General features: G+C 38.3%; 1 protein-coding gene across 1 annotated transcript; it reads left to right on the forward strand.

Annotated features, from left to right (window-relative positions):
* Window positions 1-301: 301 nt before the first annotated feature.
* On the forward strand, window positions 302-20469 carry LOC140148285 (uncharacterized). Its single transcript, XM_072170181.1, has 10 exons — window positions 302-487; window positions 1916-2181; window positions 10431-10548; window positions 11158-11462; window positions 11975-12119; window positions 12787-13269; window positions 16315-16487; window positions 17321-17487; window positions 17964-18148; window positions 19588-20469. Exons 1-10 carry the CDS (start codon window positions 436-438, stop codon window positions 19620-19622), a joined length of 1929 nt encoding a protein of 642 aa, XP_072026282.1. The 5' UTR covers window positions 302-435; the 3' UTR covers window positions 19623-20469.
* The last annotated feature ends 1205 nt before the right edge of the window (window positions 20470-21674 follow it).

Below are 21674 nucleotides of genomic sequence, written 5' to 3' on the forward strand. Positions count from 1 at the left end.
GATTCCTTGCCCCTATAATATACATAACTTTTGTTACCAGTGTGTTGTAATTTTTGAGAAAATGCAAAAAATTAGTCACAATATTTATCAAGGGGTGTATTACCACCTAAGCTACTTTAATCAATATCTATTAATAACAACAGACGCATCATGCGCTGATGATGCGCAGTGACTATGCATGGGCAACCAACATCTGTGCTTCTTTGAAAATGTTTCTTAAATCAATCAATACTAAACCGAAAAAACAATTTGTTTAAAATATACATTTGCAAGTTAAATATTAATGTCAGTATTTATCATTATAAAGTGTCGACAGCATATCGTAATTATCGTTCCTTTGTTAATTTCTGGAGAGATATAAGGAGAAGAAACAAGACCTGGTGTTGTTTTCTCCTTGCTTTATTTCTGTATAGGGAGAGAGAACAAGGCGTGAACATGGTGTGGTTATGTATATATTTGCTCTTGTGGTTCCGAGGAGAGGTGGCAGGTTTGTATTATTTATTATATTCTCTTTTATTTCTTTATTTCTTTCTGGTTTTTTTGGTTTTATTAATCAACTGATTTAAGCCGTAAGGTGGGAAATATGCACACCATCTGAGATACAATCATAAGCCAAGAGCGATATTCTTGTTTGTTTCGATTTAAATGGATGTTATACCCTGAATTGTTTATTTTTAATATTTGATTCAACTTTATTAAAGGTGACAAACACAAGAAATATAGTTAATTGTTGGTAACCGATGGCATTTGTCAATGCGATTAAGATGCGCTAATGTAGGTGTCGATTTTTGGAAGAAAATCTCGTAAAAGATTATCGTTTGGCCTTCAAAACTGTGTGCATTTCCGATGACATTTACTCCAGCGTTTTCCACAAACTATATCTTATTGCATTATGTTTAAATGGTCCTTTCGTTGGTCGAAAAGAGATTGCCAACACTACATTATACCCACAGGAGAAATCATAATTTATAGGGCCTTACATTTTAACACAGCATTGAAGTACATGCAGGAGACACTACATGTACTGTGACATCAAAGTGAAAAAGTTTCCAAACTGTTACGCTATTATAAATCCAGTTGGCTTCTTCAGAGAGTGACGTCAGTACTTTGTCTGAGGTATTTGCGCGTAAAGATGTACTGACTTTGATCGCGCGTGTAAATACGCTCGTTTGTGGAATCAACTCGAGCGGTTTAATACGTACTGGATGGCGCATGCACTGACGTCACTCTCTCGAGGAAGCTAAAGTACCCCAGGCTTAATGATAATGATTAGCGGCTCACAGTATCACCACCCCGATATCTTCATGGCGGAAATCCCCATGATGGTAGGGCGAATCCACTAGTTCTTCAACAGCCACGCATGAACATTTGGTTACGACCTGCCAGTTTTGAGACTATGGGCCGAGGGACCTCCTACTAAGGATATTGACGACACTGGCATCAGTAATTAATGATAGACTTGTACGTTTCTTCCCTCATCTGCTTGAAGGACTTTTTTGTTATGCGCATATTTTTGTCAGTTTTTGATTTCAATACGCAGGCTTGGTTTTCAATACGCAGACTAAAGATTGCCACGTTCTTTTAACACATATATTCAAGTGCAAGCCTTGCAATTAGTTTTTTAATAATTTAAATGTTGCTGTAAAACTGGAAATATTCATCATTTTCTACCCCGGTATTCAAAGATCTATCGTCTGAATATCAAATAGCAGATGCACCACTCTACGCCATGCACAACTCGGCTAGCTCAATTCTAGCCCACCTACAAAGGACAAGAGCACGAGCGGTGACTTCAAATCATCTCATTGCAACCATGTGGTATAATCGTTCAGGAATTCTATAGAGAAAGTGAGACAGTGTTTATTTTAGTGTCCTCCTCAACATTAAGATTTTTATCCTGTTTGGTATATTTCAGGTACGTCACCAGACTGTAGACTTGGGGTGTACCGTCAGTACAACGCACAGAAACTAATCAATCACGTGATTCACGATTTCACCGCACGAAGCCTTACAGATTGTGTCGCACAATGCGGTCGCTCCATGAATGACAAATGTATGTCGTTCAATTGGAGACAAGTTGACAAAACATGTGAACTAAGTGATGCCGATAAAGATGGCTTCCCAACTACAACTTCATCAAGCTGGCAATATTATGAAATTGATAAGAATTTTGAAGGACAGGTATGGATTACTTGATTTATTTGTCTATTTACTTGCTCATCATGCTCATGTGCTTTACTCCCATTCAGTGATTCGCTCATCCGAACGATAGTAAATAACATCAAATTTAAGATTTTGGTACCTTTGTCATTTTCATAGATGTGCTAACACATCCTGCTAGTGGTTCAGCTGAAAGCCGTGTATTTAAAACAAAGTAAGGCATTTACATGAATCTGTAATTTATATACAGATAGTATATAAATTAGCTACATATTTTGCCATATTTTTCATTTCAAAAATACCAAATGACAAATTGAATTACTTCACTTTTACGCAATTTATAAACAATTATAATATTTTTATAATTGCGCTGGAATCACTGAATGGGACTTTACGAGTTCCTTTGTATAATTACAATTCCAACTGCTTGGACAATGTCCTTTGAGACAGGTTGAAATGCGTCCATTGTGATTGTATACTGACAAAGCTGAACTCAGATTTTAATTCTTTTTATCATTCTCTTCTTTGTTAATTACTATATAGTTCTGTGAATTCCTGGTCTGCTAAAATTGGTGACATTTGATTTTGCACTTTTGAAGTGTGACAATATAGGCAACATGAGCCAAAATGTCTCTACTATTGTTTACCTATTGGTTTCCACACTATGATGATTCCTTATGTATCAAAAATGTGAAAAATATCAAGTTTTAATAATTTGTCATAAAATTTGTATTATATCGTGATTTTCAAAAAATGAAAATTATTTGATATCAGAAAGACATTCTTCGTATTCAGAATGCAATTCGATATGTCTAATGTGCTCTCATGTCCCACAAAAAATACTGTCGAAACGCTCAAAACGCTCATTCCAGATCCCTTAAGGCAATCCAGGAACAGGAAAGTCTAGTTTGTTGATTATATATGTAAGAAAATCCGAGGACAGAAATATTGTGGATTCTTTATGTGAGTTAACCAAGCGACATGAAAATTTACCTCGTTGATTCTTTATGTGAGGTAACTCAAGGATCAGAAGGTCAACTTCTTTATGTGAGGTTATCCTTGGAAAGTGTTACTTGTTGATTCTTTGTGCGAGGTAATCCAGGGACGGGAAAGTCTACCTTGTTGATTCTTTGTGTGAGGTAATCCAGGGACAGGAAAGTCTACCTTGTTGATTCTTTGTGTGAGGTAATCCAGGGACAGGAAAGTCTACCTTGTTGATTCTTTGTGTGAGGTAATCCAGGGACAGGAAAGTCTACCTTGTTGATTCTTTGGGTGAGGTAATCCAGGGACAGGAAAGTCTACCTTGTTGATTCTTTGTGTGAAGTAATCCAGGGACAGGAAAGTCTACCTTGTTGATTCTTTGTGTGAGGTAATCCAGGGACAGGAAAGTCTACCTTGTTGTTTCTTTGTGTGAAGTAATCCAGGGACAGGAAAGTCTACCTTGTTGATTCTTTGTGCGAGGTAATCCAGGGACGGGAAAGTCTACCTTGTTGATTCTTTGTGTGAGGTAATCCAGGGACAGGAAAGTCTACCTTGTTGATTCTTTGTGTGAGGTAATCCAGGGACAGGAAAGTCTACCTTGTTGATTCTCTGTGTGAGATAATCCAGGGACAGGAAAGTCACCTTGTTGATTCTTACTGTGGGACAATTCAAAGCCAGGGATGTCTACCTGGCTGATTCAAAATTCAACAAGGTAGACTTTCTTGTGAAGTCTAACTGGACATGAAAGTTGGCCTTGTTAATTCTTTGTAGGAAGTACTCATAATATGCTATTTCAATCTGCTTTGTGCATTCTTTATGTTAGTATATCCAACAAAGAAAGAATCTCTCATGTTGAATTCGATTTTTGTTGTTATTAAACATTTTGGTTCCATTATAAGGATGTATTTTTAATCGTTATTACAATAATATTGATGCTTTTACATTATTTTAACCATTATTTAATATGCTTATATGCCCCAAGTGCAAGGTTATCCAATGATGGAAAAGTCTTTATTAATAGTTCTTTATGTGATGTTATTCAGAAACAGTAAAAGGCTACCTTGTTGATTCTTTATGTGTGGAAATCCATGGCATGGAAAGTTTACCTTGTCCATTATTTTAGTATGGGCGGAAAGTGTACCTTTTTGATTCTTTGTACAAGGTAATTATTAATCCAAAGACCAGAAAGTCTACCTTGATATTTCGTTGTGTGAGGTAATCCAAGGACATGCGATCAGGAAAGTCTACCTTCTCGATTCTTTTTTGAGGCAATCAAAGGACAGGAAAGTCTGCTATAACGATTCCGTTTATTTAAGGGGTGGGGTATGAACGTTTGGACAGTATTTATTGTGGGACATTAGAGCACATCAGACATATCGAATTGCATTCTGAATACGAAGAATGTCCTTCTGATATCAAATAATTTTGATTTTTTGAAATTTGCAATGTAATACACATTTTATGGCAAATGATTAAAATTTATATTTTTGATATTTAACAGTACTCGAAGTAAACTTTATAAATCTGATGATTTATACTTAAAGTGTATGTAGGTGGGATGAAAAGCCGACGATCAATTGAAATTGTGACCTTTCGTATTGAAGATATGGATTTCTTTCCAAAACACCCCCAAAAATTAGGTCTTTTTGGGAACAAAATCCATATCTTCAATATGAAAGGTCAAAATTTTCAATTGATCGTCGGCTTTTACTCCCAGCTCATTAGATTTATAAAATTTATTTCGAGGACTGTTATAATATCAAAAATGTGAAAAATATCAAGTTTTAATAATTTGTCATAAAATTTGTATTATATCGTGAATTTCAAAAAATGAAAATTATTTGATATCAGAAAGACATTCTTCGTATTCAGAATGCAATTCGATGTCTAATGTGCTCTCATGTCCCACAAAAAATACTGTCGAAACGCTCAAAACGCTCATTCCAGATCCCTTAAGGCAATCCAGGAACAGGAAAGTCTAGTTTGTTGATTATATATGTAAGAAAATCCGAGGACAGAAATATTGTGGATTCTTTATGTGAGTTAACCAAGCGACATGAAAATTTACCTTGTTGATTCTTTATGTGAGGTAACTCAAGGATCAGAAGGTCAACTTCTTTATGTGAGGTTATCCAGGGAAAGTGTTACTTGTTGATTCTTTGTGCGAGGTAATCCAGGGACGGGAAAGTCTACCTTATTGATTCTTTGTGTGAGGTAATCCAGGGACAGGAAAGTCTACCTTGTTGATTCTTTGTGCGAGGTAATCCAGGGACAGGAAAGTCTACCTTGTTGATTCTTTGTGTGAGGTAATCCAGGGACAGGAAAGTCTACCTTGTTGATTCTTTGTGCGAGGTAATCCAGGGACGGGAAAGTCTACCTTGTTGATTCTTTGTGTGAGGTAATCCAGGGACAGGAAAGTCTACCTTGTTGATTCTTTGTGTGAGGTAATCCAGGGACAGGAAAGTCTACCTTGTTGTTTCTTTGTGTGAGGTAATCCAGGGACAGGAAAGTCTACCTTGTTGATTCTTTGTGTGAGGTAATCCAGGGACAGGAAAGTCTACCTTGTTGATTCTTTGGGTGAGGTAATCCAGGGACAGGAAAGTCTACCTTGTTGATTCTTTGTGTGAAGTAATCCAGGGACAGGAAAGTCTACCTTGTTGATTCTTTGTGCGAGGTAATCCAGGGACCGGAAAGTCTACCTTGTTGATTCTTTGTGTGAGGTAATCCAGGGACAGGAAAGTCTACCTTGTTGATTCTTTGTGTGAGGTAATCCAGGGACAGGAAAGTCTACCTTGTTGATTCTTTGTGTGAGGTAATCCAGGGACAGGAAAGTCTACCTTGTTGATTCTTTGTGTGAGATAATCCAGGGACAGGAAAGTCTACCTTGTTGATTCTTACTGTGGGACAATTCAAAGCCAGGGATGTCTACCTGGCTGATTCAAAATTCAACAAGGTAGACTTTCTTGTGAAGTCTAACTGGACATGAAAGTTGGCCTTGTTAATTCTTTGTAGGAAGTACTCATATGCTATTTCAATCTGCTTTGTGAATTCTTTATGTTAGTATATCCAACAAAGAAAGAATCTCTCATGTTGAATTCGATTTTTGTTGTTATTAAACATCTTGGTTCCATTATAAGGATGTATTTTTAATCGTTATTACAATAATATTGATGCTTTTACATTATTTTAACCATTATTATGCTTATATGCCCCCAAGTTTAGATATGCTTATATGCCCCCAAGATTAGATACTGGCAACACCTACTGGTGTAAGGTGTCCTTATGGACACTCTCTCATATTTTCCTGCCAACTGATGGAATCACATATTTCTCACAATTTTGGTGATGACTGATGGATTTTGCTAAGCACATGGATCATTTTGATTCATTTTGTTGAATGTTCGTCACCCTAAACCCACATTTTGAAAGGATTTTGTTGGATATTTTCATCAACATTTAGCTAGTACTATAGTGCTATACTATATGTGCAGATCAGATGGATCAAATAACCAAGGTCAGTTACAGCTAAATCCTGTGTTGATCAATATTTTCACTCTTCTGATCAATTGACCAAATCTCTCCATGACTGTTATCAATCAACCTTACCCATCCAAGTGGGTAAAGCTGTTCTGTGTATGGACTATTATATTATATACCAGCATCTATGTATGGGAACTTAATCACCACTCCAGGTCAGTCACCGTTTTGCCTGATGAACTTATTAGTGGGCCTACATATAGGCCTACCCACCATTGCATGAATGCCCTGATTACCGATACCATACCAACTCATCGATACTTCTCACCCTATGGCCGTTTCACCAAATGCCGTTACTCGTACTATGCAAACTCAATGTCTACGTTTCAAGTTCTACTCATTAGTGGCGACATCGAATTAAATCCCGGGCCCTCGAATCAACAAGGGGGACCCAGATGCGCCAATTGCAGTAGACCAATCCGACATGACCATCGTAGATCTTTATGTTCTACTTGCCTAGAGCCTCTACATCTTAAGTGTTCTTCTCTTCCTAACTCTGTTCTAAAACTGAAGGATCATCCAGTTCCGAAGAGTATATGTTCACGGTGTGCTACTCAACTCCTACCTTTTGCGGATGCTTCATTTTTGACAGGAAGTTCTGAAAACTCTACCATGGACTCCTCCTCTGAAGCAAACTCTTACTTTGACTGTAGTGTTAATTTTAATGATCTATCCATGCTCCTGCTCAATGCAGGCAGCATTGGAAACAAATTAGACGAGCTTGTTAATTTAATATACAGTTTCAATATTAGACCTGCCATTATTGGCATTTCTGAAACATGGCTATCATCCAACATTAATGACTCTGAACTCTCCATAAATGGTCAATACACTGTTTTCCGTTGCGATCGCCAAACAAGAGGCGGTGGTGTATGCTTACTAATTATGAACTCTCTTAAACCTCGCTTATGTAATGAACTCTTATCTAAGAACTGTGAAGTGGTATGGGCTGAATGCAATCTGCATAAATGCAACCTTAAGATCTGTTGTTATTACCGTCCTCCCTATCGCAGCAGTAACACTCTTCCCGATTTAAGTCATTGCATTGTGCTTGCTTCGCGCTCAAATTCCCCCGATTCTAAACTTCTGGTCATAGGTGACTTTAATGTTAATCTCCTCAATCAAGGTCACTACCTTTTTGATGATTTGTCAGATTTTTCTGCCAACCACAATCTTCATCAATTTGTCTCGCAGCCCACTTTTCATAGCCCGGGTATAAACCCGTCCCTCATTGACCACATCTATAGCAATGACCCTGGTTTAATCACTGGAGTTGCTAACCTCTCTCCAATCGGTGCCTGTCACCATTCGGTTATCTATTGTGGTCTTAACATCCGGCCAAACAAACCTAAGACTGTTTCCCGCACCATCTGGCAATACAGTAAGGCTGATTGGGTTGATGCCAACAGGCAACTCAGTGATTATCAAACTCAGGACGGTAATGACATCAACTATGCTTGGGATCATTTTCATACATTTTATATGGAAGTTATGAACCAATGTATCCCTCTCAAACTCTTCAAGTGTAAGGCAAAAGAGCCTCCCTGGCTCAATGAAGAGTTACGTAAACTCTGTAGAAAAAAGCATAGTCTTTTTCGAAAATGGAAAAAATCTCAAAAATCTAGTGATTACACTAAGTACAAAGCAATTAGAAATAAGTTAACCAACAGACTTAAGTATGCCAAGCACAACTTTTTTGCTAGCCTTCTCGAAAATGAATCCCCAAGTAAGCGTTTTTGGGGTTACTGTAAAACTCGTTCTGGTCAAGCAACCATTCCTGACTCCATCCATTACAATGGTGTTTGTGCTAGCTCTCCAACTGACATAGCCAATACCTTTAGTCAGTTTTTCGCTGAGTGTTTCAACCGTGCTGACGCCTCCAATACTCCCATTCCTCAGTACAACTTCAGTTCCACTCTTTCCTGTTTTTCCTGCTCTAGTTCTGATGTTCTCTCTCTCATCCAAAAGCTTAACAACAATTCTGCTGCTGGGATGGACGGTATCACTAGTCGTATGCTGAAAAAACACAGCTCCTTCTATTTGCCCCATCCTCTGCAGACTTTTTAATCTGTCGCTCATCACCGGCAGAGTCCCTGATGCCTGGAAGGTCTCGCGTGTTATTCCCATCTTTAAGGCCGGTGACCCCCATGCTGTCACCAACTACAGACCAATATCTCTCCAACCAATCTGTGCTAAACTGCTGGAAAAAATCATCCACCGTAACATCTTTGATCACCTTGCCAGCAATGACATCCTCACCAAACGCCAGTTCGGGTTCCTTCCCAAATCATCAACATCCGATGCCCTAATCACTGCCCTTCATGATTGGTATGGTTCTATTGAAGACAGGAAGAGTATTGTTATGGCCCTTTTCGACCTATCAAAGGCCTTTGATCGTGTTCCCCACCACCCACTACTTCGGAAACTTGGTGCTGTTGGGTTAACAGGTCCTATTCTCTCCTGGCTCAAATCATATCTCTCTAATAGGTCCCAGCTGGTTGCTGTGCATGGCGTTGACTCTGACCCTGTCCCTGTTATTTCTGGTGTGCCCCAAGGCTCTGTCCTTGGGCCTCTACTCTTCTTGTCTATATCAATGATCTTTGTATTTCTAACTTTTCTTCCAATAGCTCTCTGGTCCTATACGCTGATGATACTACTCTCTATAAGCCTCTTTCTCATTCTTCTGACCTGTCTGACTTCCAAGCTGATATCAACACCATCCACGGCTGGTTCATTAACAACCATCTCTCTGCCAATGCTTCCAAGACAAAGGCCATGGTTATCACCACCAAAAAGAACCCCTACCCGGACATGCAACTTTACCTCGACAACCAAGTTATTGAGAGGGTGTCCTCAGCGAAATTTCTTGGTATTTTGATTTCTGATAGCCTCTCCTGGTCTCTTTACATCGACCATATATGTAAGAAAGCTCGTCGCACAATTGGTTTTATCCATAGGGTATTCTCCAGTGCTCCCATCTGCACCCGTCGCATCCTTTATCTTGCGATTGTTCGCCCAATCTTGGAATATGGTAGTGTCACATGGCATCCTTTAAACACTACCCTGACCAATCGCCTTGAGGCTTGTCAGCGTTTCGCCGCCAGGGTTATCTTGCAGTCCTGGAATCTCAGCCACAAGGACCTTCTCCGGAAGTCTGACCTCCCTTGCTCTCCAAACGCAGGGACTTTGCTACTCTCTGTCACCTGTATAAGATCCTCCATCATCTTTCCTCCTCTCCCAACCCTTACAACCCTCACCCCCGGCCTTCACTCCGTAACCTGAACTCTCAAGCCATCGTTCCTCCTTTCCGTCGTCTGACCTTGTGCCAAAAATCCTTTTACCCTTATGCTCCGACACTCTGGAACTACCTCCCTGAGGACATTATCCAATGTAAATCGCTGTATTCCTTCAAGTCAGCCCTTCGTGCCCATCTTGGCTAGCCAGTTCCGTTTGGTGTTTGTTTTTTCTGTGTTTTTGGTTTAAGTTATCTATTTATTTTTGTTGTTTTGATGTTTTGGCCTCCCTTTAATTTATTGCTTTTGCAATATTGGGCTGTGCCAGGCCCACGGGCCGAATGGTATAAATAAATAAATAAATAAGTGCTTGAAAATATTGGATTCAAGACATAATAATGACAAAAATTACGCCCAATATTTATTGATCGCACGTCTCGGGCAATATAGTTCGTAGTTCTATCAACAAAATAATACATACAATTTTATATCAATATCGGTTTCTGTTGTACATTCTAGTGCCAATTTGTAACCTGTGAAAACGGAGCTCTTTGTGAGCCGACTTGTGCAAACAAAGATAACTTCATATGCCGTTGTAATCCAGGACACACTGGCAGAAGATGTCATATTTCTGAAGGTTAGTCAAATTAACCTGTTAAACTTAGCTTATTCACAATGATGCATACATTAATTTCACAGAAGATATAGAAATTTAATGTAAATACGTATTTTGGAGAGTGTGATTGGATCTTAATCTCTTACAAGTTTTACTGTTAAAAGGAAAGAAATGTTGCTCCTCGAGATCGTGGTTAAGATTATGACGGGATCAGGTATTAAGGATGGGATTATCAAATAAGGCTTAGGATTAATGCTGGGGTGGTGGCCACTATTCTGAAGTTGATTCCGAATGTGTATTAGCCTGTCATTATTTTTACAGCAAAACATGAAGAAAATGACAGGTGGTGGTCGTCGTGCATTCTCTAAATTCAGTAAATTGGGATTTGAGTGGCATTATTTTGAAATTTTAAAACGATTGAAATATCACAAACAAATAGGCCTATGTTAATAAATAATATAAATACAAGCTAAAACCGTTGGGGTTCGATAATGAACCCCACAAAACTAATCGAGTATATGGAAAATGCCATACGGCCGGGCGGTTTCACAAGTTGCCGGCTCTATCATGCCACTCGCCGCCTTAAAATGACTCACGTGACTTGATCTTGCTATGTTATTATTTTTGTAGAATGTCTAGAACCTCTTGGTATGGCATCAGGATACATTGCCAACAGTCAAATCATAACATCCTCCGAAACTGCCACCTCATCTTCTGTGAGACTAACAGATGGTACAGGCTGGTCTGCGTCATCAGCTGATGCGTCACCATGGATACAGATCAAATTTCTTGTTCTGATTGCGATAACAGGTGTAATCACCAAAGGAGGTCCCGGGACTACGATGGGATGGGTGACAGAGTATAAGTTGTCTTACGAAGATGTAACGGATAGTTACAAGGATGCCATATATACACACAGTGCAGGTGACAAAACGGTGAATAATTTAAGGAATCGGATAGCAACGTTTGCACAGTATTTTTGTGGGATCTGAGAGCACACCAGACATTTTATGACAAATTATTAGAATTTGATATTTTTAAAAATATTTTTTATATTTATAATTTAATGATATGTATATGTAGCTGGGATGAAAAGCCGACCATCAATTGAAAATTTGGACCTTTCCTTTGTGGACTTTTAAAGTACAAAAATTTGCCATAAAATATGTATTATTGCGCAAAATCATTTGCTTTCAGAAGAACATTCCTCGTATTCAAAATGCAATTCGATATGTCTCATCAGTTCCCAAAATTTCAGAAAATTAAACTTCAGATGATAAAAATTTGTAGTAATTTTCTAATGTTGATTAATTCGTCGGGAAAGATGGGAATCGTCTCGTTTTTACGGTCGAACTTACTACTTTCAATTTGATCCCCAACCTCAGCCATTTGCTTTGCTTTTCTCCCAAATTGTTTAATTCGTATTTATATACAATTATGCTTTCAGACATTTGATGGTAATTCCGATACTGAAACTGAAGTGACACATTTATTGGATCCTCTCATCAAGACTACAGCTTTAACCTTCATGATAGTTTCGTGGGAAGGAACTTGTACCTTGCGCGTTGAAGTACTAGGTTGTAAACATGAAGGTATGAATTATAATAATTCTTGTCGATCGACCGTGACATTCATTAAAAGATTGTGTTTAGTTTTTGACGTTTTTATGTGAATTTTCAGTTCCGATAAACAGTGAGTTTTCCGTTCTCCGCTTCGAAAGTAAAAACGCTAAAGAAAATGGTATATAACGATGAGTGCCTTTATTTTGTCCCATTCTGTGGGTGTTCTTAGCGGTTTCGTGTTTGCTTGTTTTTCCCGTACCGATATAAATTGGGTTAAATTTTAGCACCTATTTTTGTTGTGACCAGCAACTTGCAGGGAATCCGAAGTTGGTTGGACGGTTAAAAACCGTCCACTATATGGATCAGATGGTAACGTACAGACATGGGTTACATCAATTCAGTTTCCCTGCCACGGCGTGACTCAATGGCAATATTGGGCATCGCGTTCAGCACCCTTCAAAGCCATGATTTTACGTAATGTGACTGCCGACTGGACTGTCTTTGACATCCGCATTTATAGTAAAAATGTCGAAAAGATCGGATTTTGAGCTAAAAGCGTACTGGCGCTAAATTGGTTTTAGGTTCCATCCTATTCGTTTAGTCATATATATGTTGTTGTCATTTTAAGCCTTTTCTCTACTAAGTGTGCGTAATTTCCTTTAAAAAATTCTCTTATTCATTTTCATGTTGCAACCAGCAACTTCCAGTGAATCCGAAGTTGGTTGGACAGTTAAACACCGTCTGCGAGGTGGACGAGATGACAACGTACAGAGATGGGTTACACCAATTCAGTTTCCCTGCCACGGCGTGGTGACTCAATGGCGATATTGGGCATCGCGTTCAGCACCCTTCAAAGCCATGATATTTCGTAATGTGACTGCCGACTGGACTGTCTTTGACATTATTGGAATAAACAACATTCCAGCAGGGGAGATTGAGCAGGTGGTAACGCACCACGTTCCTGACAATGAACGCATTGTTGTAGAGAAAGGTGATGTCATTGGCGTTGCTTGGAATTCACCTGTTCCAAGGATGGTTGATGAAGGAGATGATGAAAGTGAAGATGCGATGACCGTGATGACTGATTCTAGTGCAGTGCCTGATGATTTGGAAGTAAACGACAGATTGGTTATTAATAAAACTAGGGTCAGAGCATATTCAATTCATGCTGTTGTGTCAGGTAAACGAGTGCATAGGAGGTCGTTTTTAAAAGTCTTTAGTAATTTACCGCATTATCATAGTAACAAAGTTTCTTCGTGGTAGAATAAGAGTAAGATGAAGGTGGAGGACGAGGAAAAGGAGGAGGAGTAGGTGAAGGCGGAGGGGAGAAGAACGTTAAGCGCAGTCCAGTGCTATATCCTTGAAAAATACCTCACAAAATACAGGGCATAAATTACTTCTAGTATTCCAAAATGCCTAAAGGTGGTAGTCCAGTGCTATATCCTTTAAAACATTACGCAGTACAGAGCTATATCCTTCAAAAATGCCGCACAAAATGCGCACATCATGCGAAAACAATTATGCCTTAAATAATTAATATTGTTCACAGATTTGGTTAAAATGGTTCTTTTAACAATTTATGTTATTATTTACTCACATCTGTAGTGACATTTCATCACTACACTAGTGGTTTCACCAGACTGGCAACTAATCACATCTGACAGTTTCCTTTTATATGCGACAGGAACCATAGTTGAGGGCGTGGTGATTTGGTCAAAGATATTATTTAGTGATTAGGCATCTATATCGTCCTTATTCAGAGTGTCTTTTCCTTTTTGTTGTTTCTGATTGCTTCTTTCAGCCGTCTAGTGGTCTTATCAGCTTCTCTGTCGATAACCCTTGAGTCCTCCCAATTGGTAGAATAATTGAAAGAGGTCGCTGATAGCTGACATGTGAATGTCTGTGATAGATGACTTTCGGCTGGCACGTGTGTATTATAGCTTAGAAGCTCATAGTTTAAAGTTTCTCCAACTCTTTTGGTGTTCTTTGAGACGAACGCCGAAAGGACGGCCGGTTTCTCCAGTGAGTTGCCAGTCTGATGAAAACATTAGTATAGTGGCGCAACGCACTAAACATAAGTAAACAACAACATTTTTTACTGGAGTTAAAAAGAACATGTTAACAGTTGAAGACGCCAGTTGACACGGTGAATGCGCTCCAGTGAGTGTACCAAAATTTGAGTAGTGTAGAAACATAATTTTCCTTTCTATTTATGTTAACAATTGAATCTTACATTCCAAATGAACTTGTTCAATGGTCTCAGATATTATGTTTCATAGAATATTTTTACGGACTGTAATACGTTTTATGTTCGGTGGCAATATGTTGAGATACAGGTTACTCCTGAAAGAACTGTATCGTCGTTAACTTGGGTATTTTAACGCCACAACCATGATAACTAAAAATAACTAAAACTGGTCTGGTTGAGGAAAATAAATCATCTATGATAATCATATATCTTTTGAATTTTGAAATATACGAATTTTACAAACCTCCCCCATTTCCCAACCTTTCCAAGGGTTCAAAATCTGTCGATGATCTGTAGCTTTTCTGGAGTGATATCGCTGTGCATCATCAGCACATGAGGCATCTATTGTCATTGATGGATATTTAACTCCGTGGAACGGATTGAAAATGAGACAGTTTTGTAAAATTCTTTTATATTTTGAACGGAGCGGTCAATTGTCAAAATTCAAACGTATGTGATTGCGATTATATTCCTCAACCACATCGGTTATTTAGTTATGCTTGATTTATGCATTAAAATACCAAAAAACAATACATTTGTGTTACCAATGCACATGTAAACACATCTTACTTTCGGTGCAAGTTTTTTGGTGCTTAAAGCCATACATACTGCAGTTACTGTCCGTTTTCCAATACACAATACACAGTGCTCTCACCATTGATGCGTGACCTCTACAAATAGCGTACGTTATAAGTATGGTGATTTGCCTAGTTAACATCACTGAGTGAAAAATAACCGGCCCATATTTAAAGTATTCTCCAAACTTCTAGCAAATATATTTCTCTAACATGACCTAAAATTACAGCTAGGTTAGATGTTCAGAAATAGTAACACTTTCGTAGAATATGAGTGAGGGCAAGGCATAGCTAGCTCATAGCTAGCCAACTCCCCGTGTTAATTGAATGGAGATTTGACCGAAAATAGTGAGCTATATTGGTAACGGACCGCTCCGTTCTGAAGGATGCCACAACAAAACTACAAGCTTCATTTAAAGTATTCTATGAAATTCTAGAAAATATAGTTTTGTAACATGTCCTAAATTTTTAGCTAATTTAGGTGTTTGGAAATAGTCGCACTTTTGTGTTTTAGGAAGGATATGTAAACGACAGATAACACCAAAAATATGAAGAAATTATTTCCAAACCGTGTTAAGTCAACAATCATTATGTTGCTCATTTTCAAGAATGCTGGTTAACAAAAAGCAGGCCATTGTCTCATTTCGTGAACAATGGTCCACATACCATTGTTTCCTTGCGTTTCCTTTATAATCGGTTACCCAACTGAAGTTGTATTATAGCAGCTCATTGCGAAACCGCACATATAAAACAGACACATGTGCACAGCCAGAGAAGATCCGATTTAATCAGTTGAGCTGTTTCAATGAGTGTTATCTTGGTTTAATAGCTTTTAATGGAGTTTAAGTCCTGCAAAGGTCGAGGTGAATTCTACTGTAGACATGACTGCATCATGATTATAACATTTCTTTAAAAATAGATTAGTATTAATTTTCAATAAAATATTAGCATTTACTGTCAGATATGTCCCTTTTAATTTTGAGCCGAACAAGTGAGGTAAAGCAAAGAAAATCAGAATTTACAACTAGAGCCAATGCATGTCACGCCGGCGGGTGTAATATGGTACGACCCTCTGGCGTGTGTGTGTGTGTCCCGGACGCCGTGTACGTAGGGGTGTGTTGACATCGCATACGCGTTCGACTAATATTTCTATCGTAATAATAAAACACTGATTCAGGCGGTTTATTCAAAATCTCGGATTCTGACAAAACTACAGCACCTAAAGTCTTGATTTTCGCAGAGAATCTTTGTTTACTAAAGTACAGTACAATCGTGTAAAAACCTGAATTTAAAATGTTTTTGAGGGCGTTCTCCTCAGCAAATGTTATAATATGGCTTTAATAACCATTCTCTCCCTTTACTGCCAATATTGGTTTTCAATGGCGAATCATTTATTTGACAGATTGGGTATTAGCATTCAAGGGAGCTGCTGGAAATAACCGAGGAATTCTAGCAGATTGGACACATACAGGGAACTTTGATAACGCCGATAATGCTCGATTGATAAGTAACACGGCCGATAATTTCAGAGATAATTTCATCTACAATTTCTGGGGCACAATCACATTTCAGAAGGTAAATATAGTGGCGTGTACCCATCATTCCACAGTTTTTCTTTTAGGCCGTCAGTCGGGTGAAAGACAGGGGACAAAGCACTCAATCGGGGAAATAGATATATCATGTTAGGATATGAGTAGCGAGAGTAGTCCCGCGATTGTGGAATGGACGCTGGAATATACATTGTGTTTCATGTCCTTGCTAAACATACTGGAAAAGTCTAACCAGTGCAATGGACACATATTAGGCTTGTTGAGACTGTTTTTGTAGGAACTTTGTTATAAGCTTGTATGCGTAGGATGTGTCAATCGTGATATGAACTTTTTTAATATGTGTTGATAATGAAATGACAAATTATTATGAGATGCAAAAGTGTAATGAAAATAATTAATAATATTCACATTAAAGCCATATTATAACATTTCCTGAGGCAGACGCCCTCACTGAATTTTTAAAATTCCTTTTTTCACACGATTAAATTGTACTTTATTAAACCAATAATCCGAGATTTTGAATAAAACGCCGGAACCGGCGCTTTATTATTACGATGGAATTATTAGTCGAACGTATACAAGATGTTCATAACACACAGTACGTACACGGCGTGCGGGAAAGTGATAAACACAACAAAGGGTCGTACCACAACATGACCGAAGGAGTGGTACGTATTGGCGACATGTGCGCTGGTAGTAAATTCCAATTTTCTTTGCTTTGCCGTAGTTGTTCGGCTCAAAAATAAAAGGGATATATCTGACAGTAAAAGCTAACATTTTATGGCAAAGAAATGCTAATCTATTTTGTTTGAAAATGTTATAATATGGCTTTAATAAACGTTTGGTATTTTATGTCAGGCCAAAGTGACTTTACTGGACTCTTTGGGGTTTGTACTGAATGAAATTGAGTTTGACGCGGTTGATTCTACTACGAGCAGTTGGTTTGCACAGTCAAGAGTGTTAGCTACGTCATGGACAGATTTAGTAGAGGCGTTGCCGAATCACTTCAGCTTACAAGGCGACGGGTACTTATAATAATTGTAATAACTTGTAATACATGAAAATGAGGCTATGGTTTGGGGCGTTGAATGGTCAGTGTCAGGATTTTCCCGAACTTCTAGAGGAGGGGGGGGTAGCTTATATTTGTACTCTAGAGAATTGGGAAGCGATTCATCTGCTTCGTTAAATCCGAAGTCATACCTTCTTATTGGGGAGGGGTGAATTATGCAGCAGTTGTGGTCCCGACAAAAATTATAAAACAAAGTGTTTTTAATATATGCTAACTCAGCATGTTTTGAGTTTAATTGAAAAAAAAAGAAGATTGACCGACACTATATGATACCTGCTGGGTACGTTTTGTCGACAAGCAACCAATTTATTTAATATTTTTTTACCTACTATGATTTTTTATAGAATTGAGATCCAGATCTTTATCGTGTGCTTTGATATTATATTGAATATTAACAGACCCAATATGATCACGTTTTTCACTATTTTGCAGAGATTTGAAACGACGTTTTTTCATAAATTTCAACTACGGAGGTTGCGACGTGGCCAATGGCTGGCTTTGTGTTAAAGATGAACCCCACGCTTGTACATGGGAACAACCACAACCTGGCGAGTCGTATCCAATCATTTTGTACAGCAGAGCCACAACCAGTATCAATTGGACTTCTGGAGATAAAGGTATGCTTATACATAATATACATCCAAGAGTCTACTTTTTAACATCATCCTATACGGTATACAGCCTGTCTCAAAAAAAATTGTGCAAGTGAAAAGCGCCTTCTCTGGTAGTTAGAAAATACCGTTGTGACATAATGTTTACATCACCGTCAAGGTAGTAGTCTCAGCTCTCAAATGCCGTTTGTTCTGTTCAATTTGCTTGTTTTAATCTTGAGATATGAGTAGTTAAAGACGAAAAGGTAAAATCACAATTGTGCCACTTTTACTAGGAAAGAGGGCTTTAAATGTAACAGGGATAGCATCAAGTTTATCAAGAGTTCCTTCGTGAAATCAAAAGAATGCATCAATTACACAATACAACATTTTTTTACTGCTTTTACTGTTTTATCATGATGCAGGAATGATGATTCTCTTTTTCCACCTAAAAGAGATTAAAAGATAAATAAATATTTCACATTATGCTGTAAAAATTAAATACATGTGCATGTTAATGATTTTATCATGGCAAATGCTGTTCTCTCAGTCACTTAAGACATGCTAAAAGACAAACAAATATTGCGGAATAAACATGTTATAGGTTAATGAACGCGTATTACTTGTTGGGAGAGATATTAGACAAAAATAATGCACGTGTGCTGATGTTGATGCGTCTAATGCATGCGCCCCGAAAGGAGGAGTGCATTAGACGCATCAACATCAGCTATCATTGATTTACATGTACAGCTCTATTACCCAGTAAAAGTGGCACAATTGTGATTTTACCCTTTCGTTGTTAAATAAACATATCTCGAAATTGGAACAAGCAAATTTAACAGAACAAAGGACATTTGAGAGCTAAGACTGCGCCCGTGACGTTTATGTAAGCATTATGTCACAACGGTATTCTCAAATTGCCATAGAGGGCGCTATTCACTTGCACAATTGTTTTTGAGACAGGCTGTATAATGACAAAAGCTGAAATATCATATGCGATTTTATTTGCGATTTCTTGCCGTAACTTTGTGTACGTTTCAACAACACTGTTGCCTTTGACAACACTTGATGATGAGTGATTCCAGTTGATTTTCCATCTGTAGATTTTAGAATCTCATTAAGAATGTGAGATAATTGATACTGTCCGTCGTCTCTTTTCATGGTGGTGCCCTCCTCCTTTTCTAATTATTTATAGCCTCCTTTATCTAGCGTGTGAATCGTTCTTGTTCAGTGCCAATGCATCTCAGTGTCCCCCATCCAATAACATGGTTCTTGTCGACTACATGATCTGTTATTGCTGACTTGTTAACCGTTGTTAGGGATTCTTTTCTACCTGCTCTGGTGACCACTTACCTTCTTCATTACCTTTCTGTGTTCCTCCATCTTTCACCTCGTGATTATATTCCGACCATCGCACTCATAGACAGTTAATATTTATATTTGTATACTATCTTTTTCTCTTTCAGGTAGAGCTGCCGCTCTTTTGATATATGTCATTTAACGGCACCGCTACACAATCCAACTTTAAGTTAGTGTTTCTAGCAAATTATCGTAAAGCGAAGGATCAATATAATGTCTGGAATTATTAAACTTTGTAGCACTTGCCAGACTGGAAACAAACTTTACACTATTTACCACACGACTTGAGTATGGCAGCCTACTACTATATTAAAAGAAAAAAAGAAGTCTCTTAGCCTGCCTCTGATGAGCGGTGTAGGTGTAGGTATCGCTGCGCACGAGGATGAGATTGCATACAGGATTAATGTCAGGAACGTAGTCACAGGATGGAAAGCGATGGTATACCACCAAAGGCTCGGCCCTGTTCTGTTTTTTCTGTCGGACGATGTATGTTCTGGTTACAGTCAGAAAGATGTTTAATATCCGTATATTTACTATTTTAATATTTTATCATATTGATATTGATATAAAATGTGACAAAATGGATAAGGATGAAATGGCAATTGGACGAAATGGTTATTAGACCAAATGGTTATTACACTATATGATTATTAGACCAACTGGTTATTAGACTAAATGGTTATTAGAAATATTGTATCAGCCTTCCTGGTAATAGACCAAAATGATGCAGCAATAGACCATTTCATGATTAGACGAAATGTCATTAGCCAATATGGCAATAAACCCATGGCAAGTAGACGTAAAGCGGACTTTGATAGATTGCGCACCCAATTTTGATCAAATTTTTGTCCATATACTAATCATCATCTGAAATAGGTAACCTGAATTTAGCGTCTTTCGTGTTAAAGTTAAATGATTTTGTAATAAACGTCCGGATCCAGCAGTTTATATTCCCCAACACAGTTCAATAAAAGATAAGTTTAACAAGTCTAACGTGGTGCTCACAATAATTATGTCTCTTATTTTCAAGACTACAGATTTTTGTATCTAAATTACTGATCAGTAGGCTCGTTGTCTATATCCACTGGAACTTTATCGATTTCAAAGCGGTCTTCGACACCTCTTTGGACATGCCTGAGATCAACTGAAGTCAATTGCAGACTTTTTGATCTCATCGAAGTCATGTACATATAAGGCCAAGTGTGCTATGATTGTCAAAGGAAAGATATAATCTGAGTAGCTTAAAATTGGAGTCGAGGTAAGGCAAGAATGTCGCCTAACTGCCCGGCTTTATTAACCCTTTCCTGGAGTTTATTATGTAAGATTTACAGCAACTTTATACAAGTGTCAAGATGAGTGATGTCCGGAGCAACAACATCCGTTATGCAGATGACACCACCCTGTTGGGGGTGGTTTTTGACAAGCCCTATATTGCCACAGATGAAATGGGAAAACGAATACAAATTCAAAATTTAGACATTCCTGGAATAGGAGTCGTTACTCTGGGTTTTTTTTCCATCGTGTCGTCTGACGATCGCCTATTGGAGTAACGACTCCAGATTGAATATATATTATGATATCCTTGCAACTATCCGTTACACCTTCATGAGACAACTTATAGATGAGTTAACTCTGACATCTATGTCTGCCAGTATGCGCACGCATCACAATAAGAACTATTGAACAGTGTAGTGGTCAAAAATATTGCACATCCCCTAGCGGAAATGCACCAAAAATGTTGCAGTACCGCATGCGGTACTACACATCCCGACCTGAATCACCGCATGCGGGAATGCACGTCGGGATGTGCAGTCCCGCATGCGGAAGTGCGTGACGGAAGGTGCAGTTCCGCATGCGGGACTGTGAGCGGAAGTGTGCAGTACCGCACGCGGTACTGCACATATAACAGTCGCTTTTAATACCTGGAGGTAGAGCTGTCGCTCTTTTGATATATGTCATTTGACGGCACCGCTACACAATCCAACTTAGTGTTTTTAGTAAATTATCGTAAAGCGAAGGATCAATATTTGAATATAATGTCTGGAATGATTATTTGAATTTAAATTTGTTGTTTATTTATTTTGTAATGTAAAAATTGCTCAATTTGGCCCACGGTTGTTTGATGTATATAGAATTGGCTTCATTATTAACTAAATGCAAACTATAGATGGCGCTATTTATCCTAAATCATATT

Source organism: Amphiura filiformis, chromosome 3 (genome assembly GCF_039555335.1).
Source record: "Amphiura filiformis chromosome 3, Afil_fr2py, whole genome shotgun sequence".
NCBI classification, from domain to species: Eukaryota; Metazoa; Echinodermata; class Ophiuroidea; order Amphilepidida; family Amphiuridae; genus Amphiura; species Amphiura filiformis.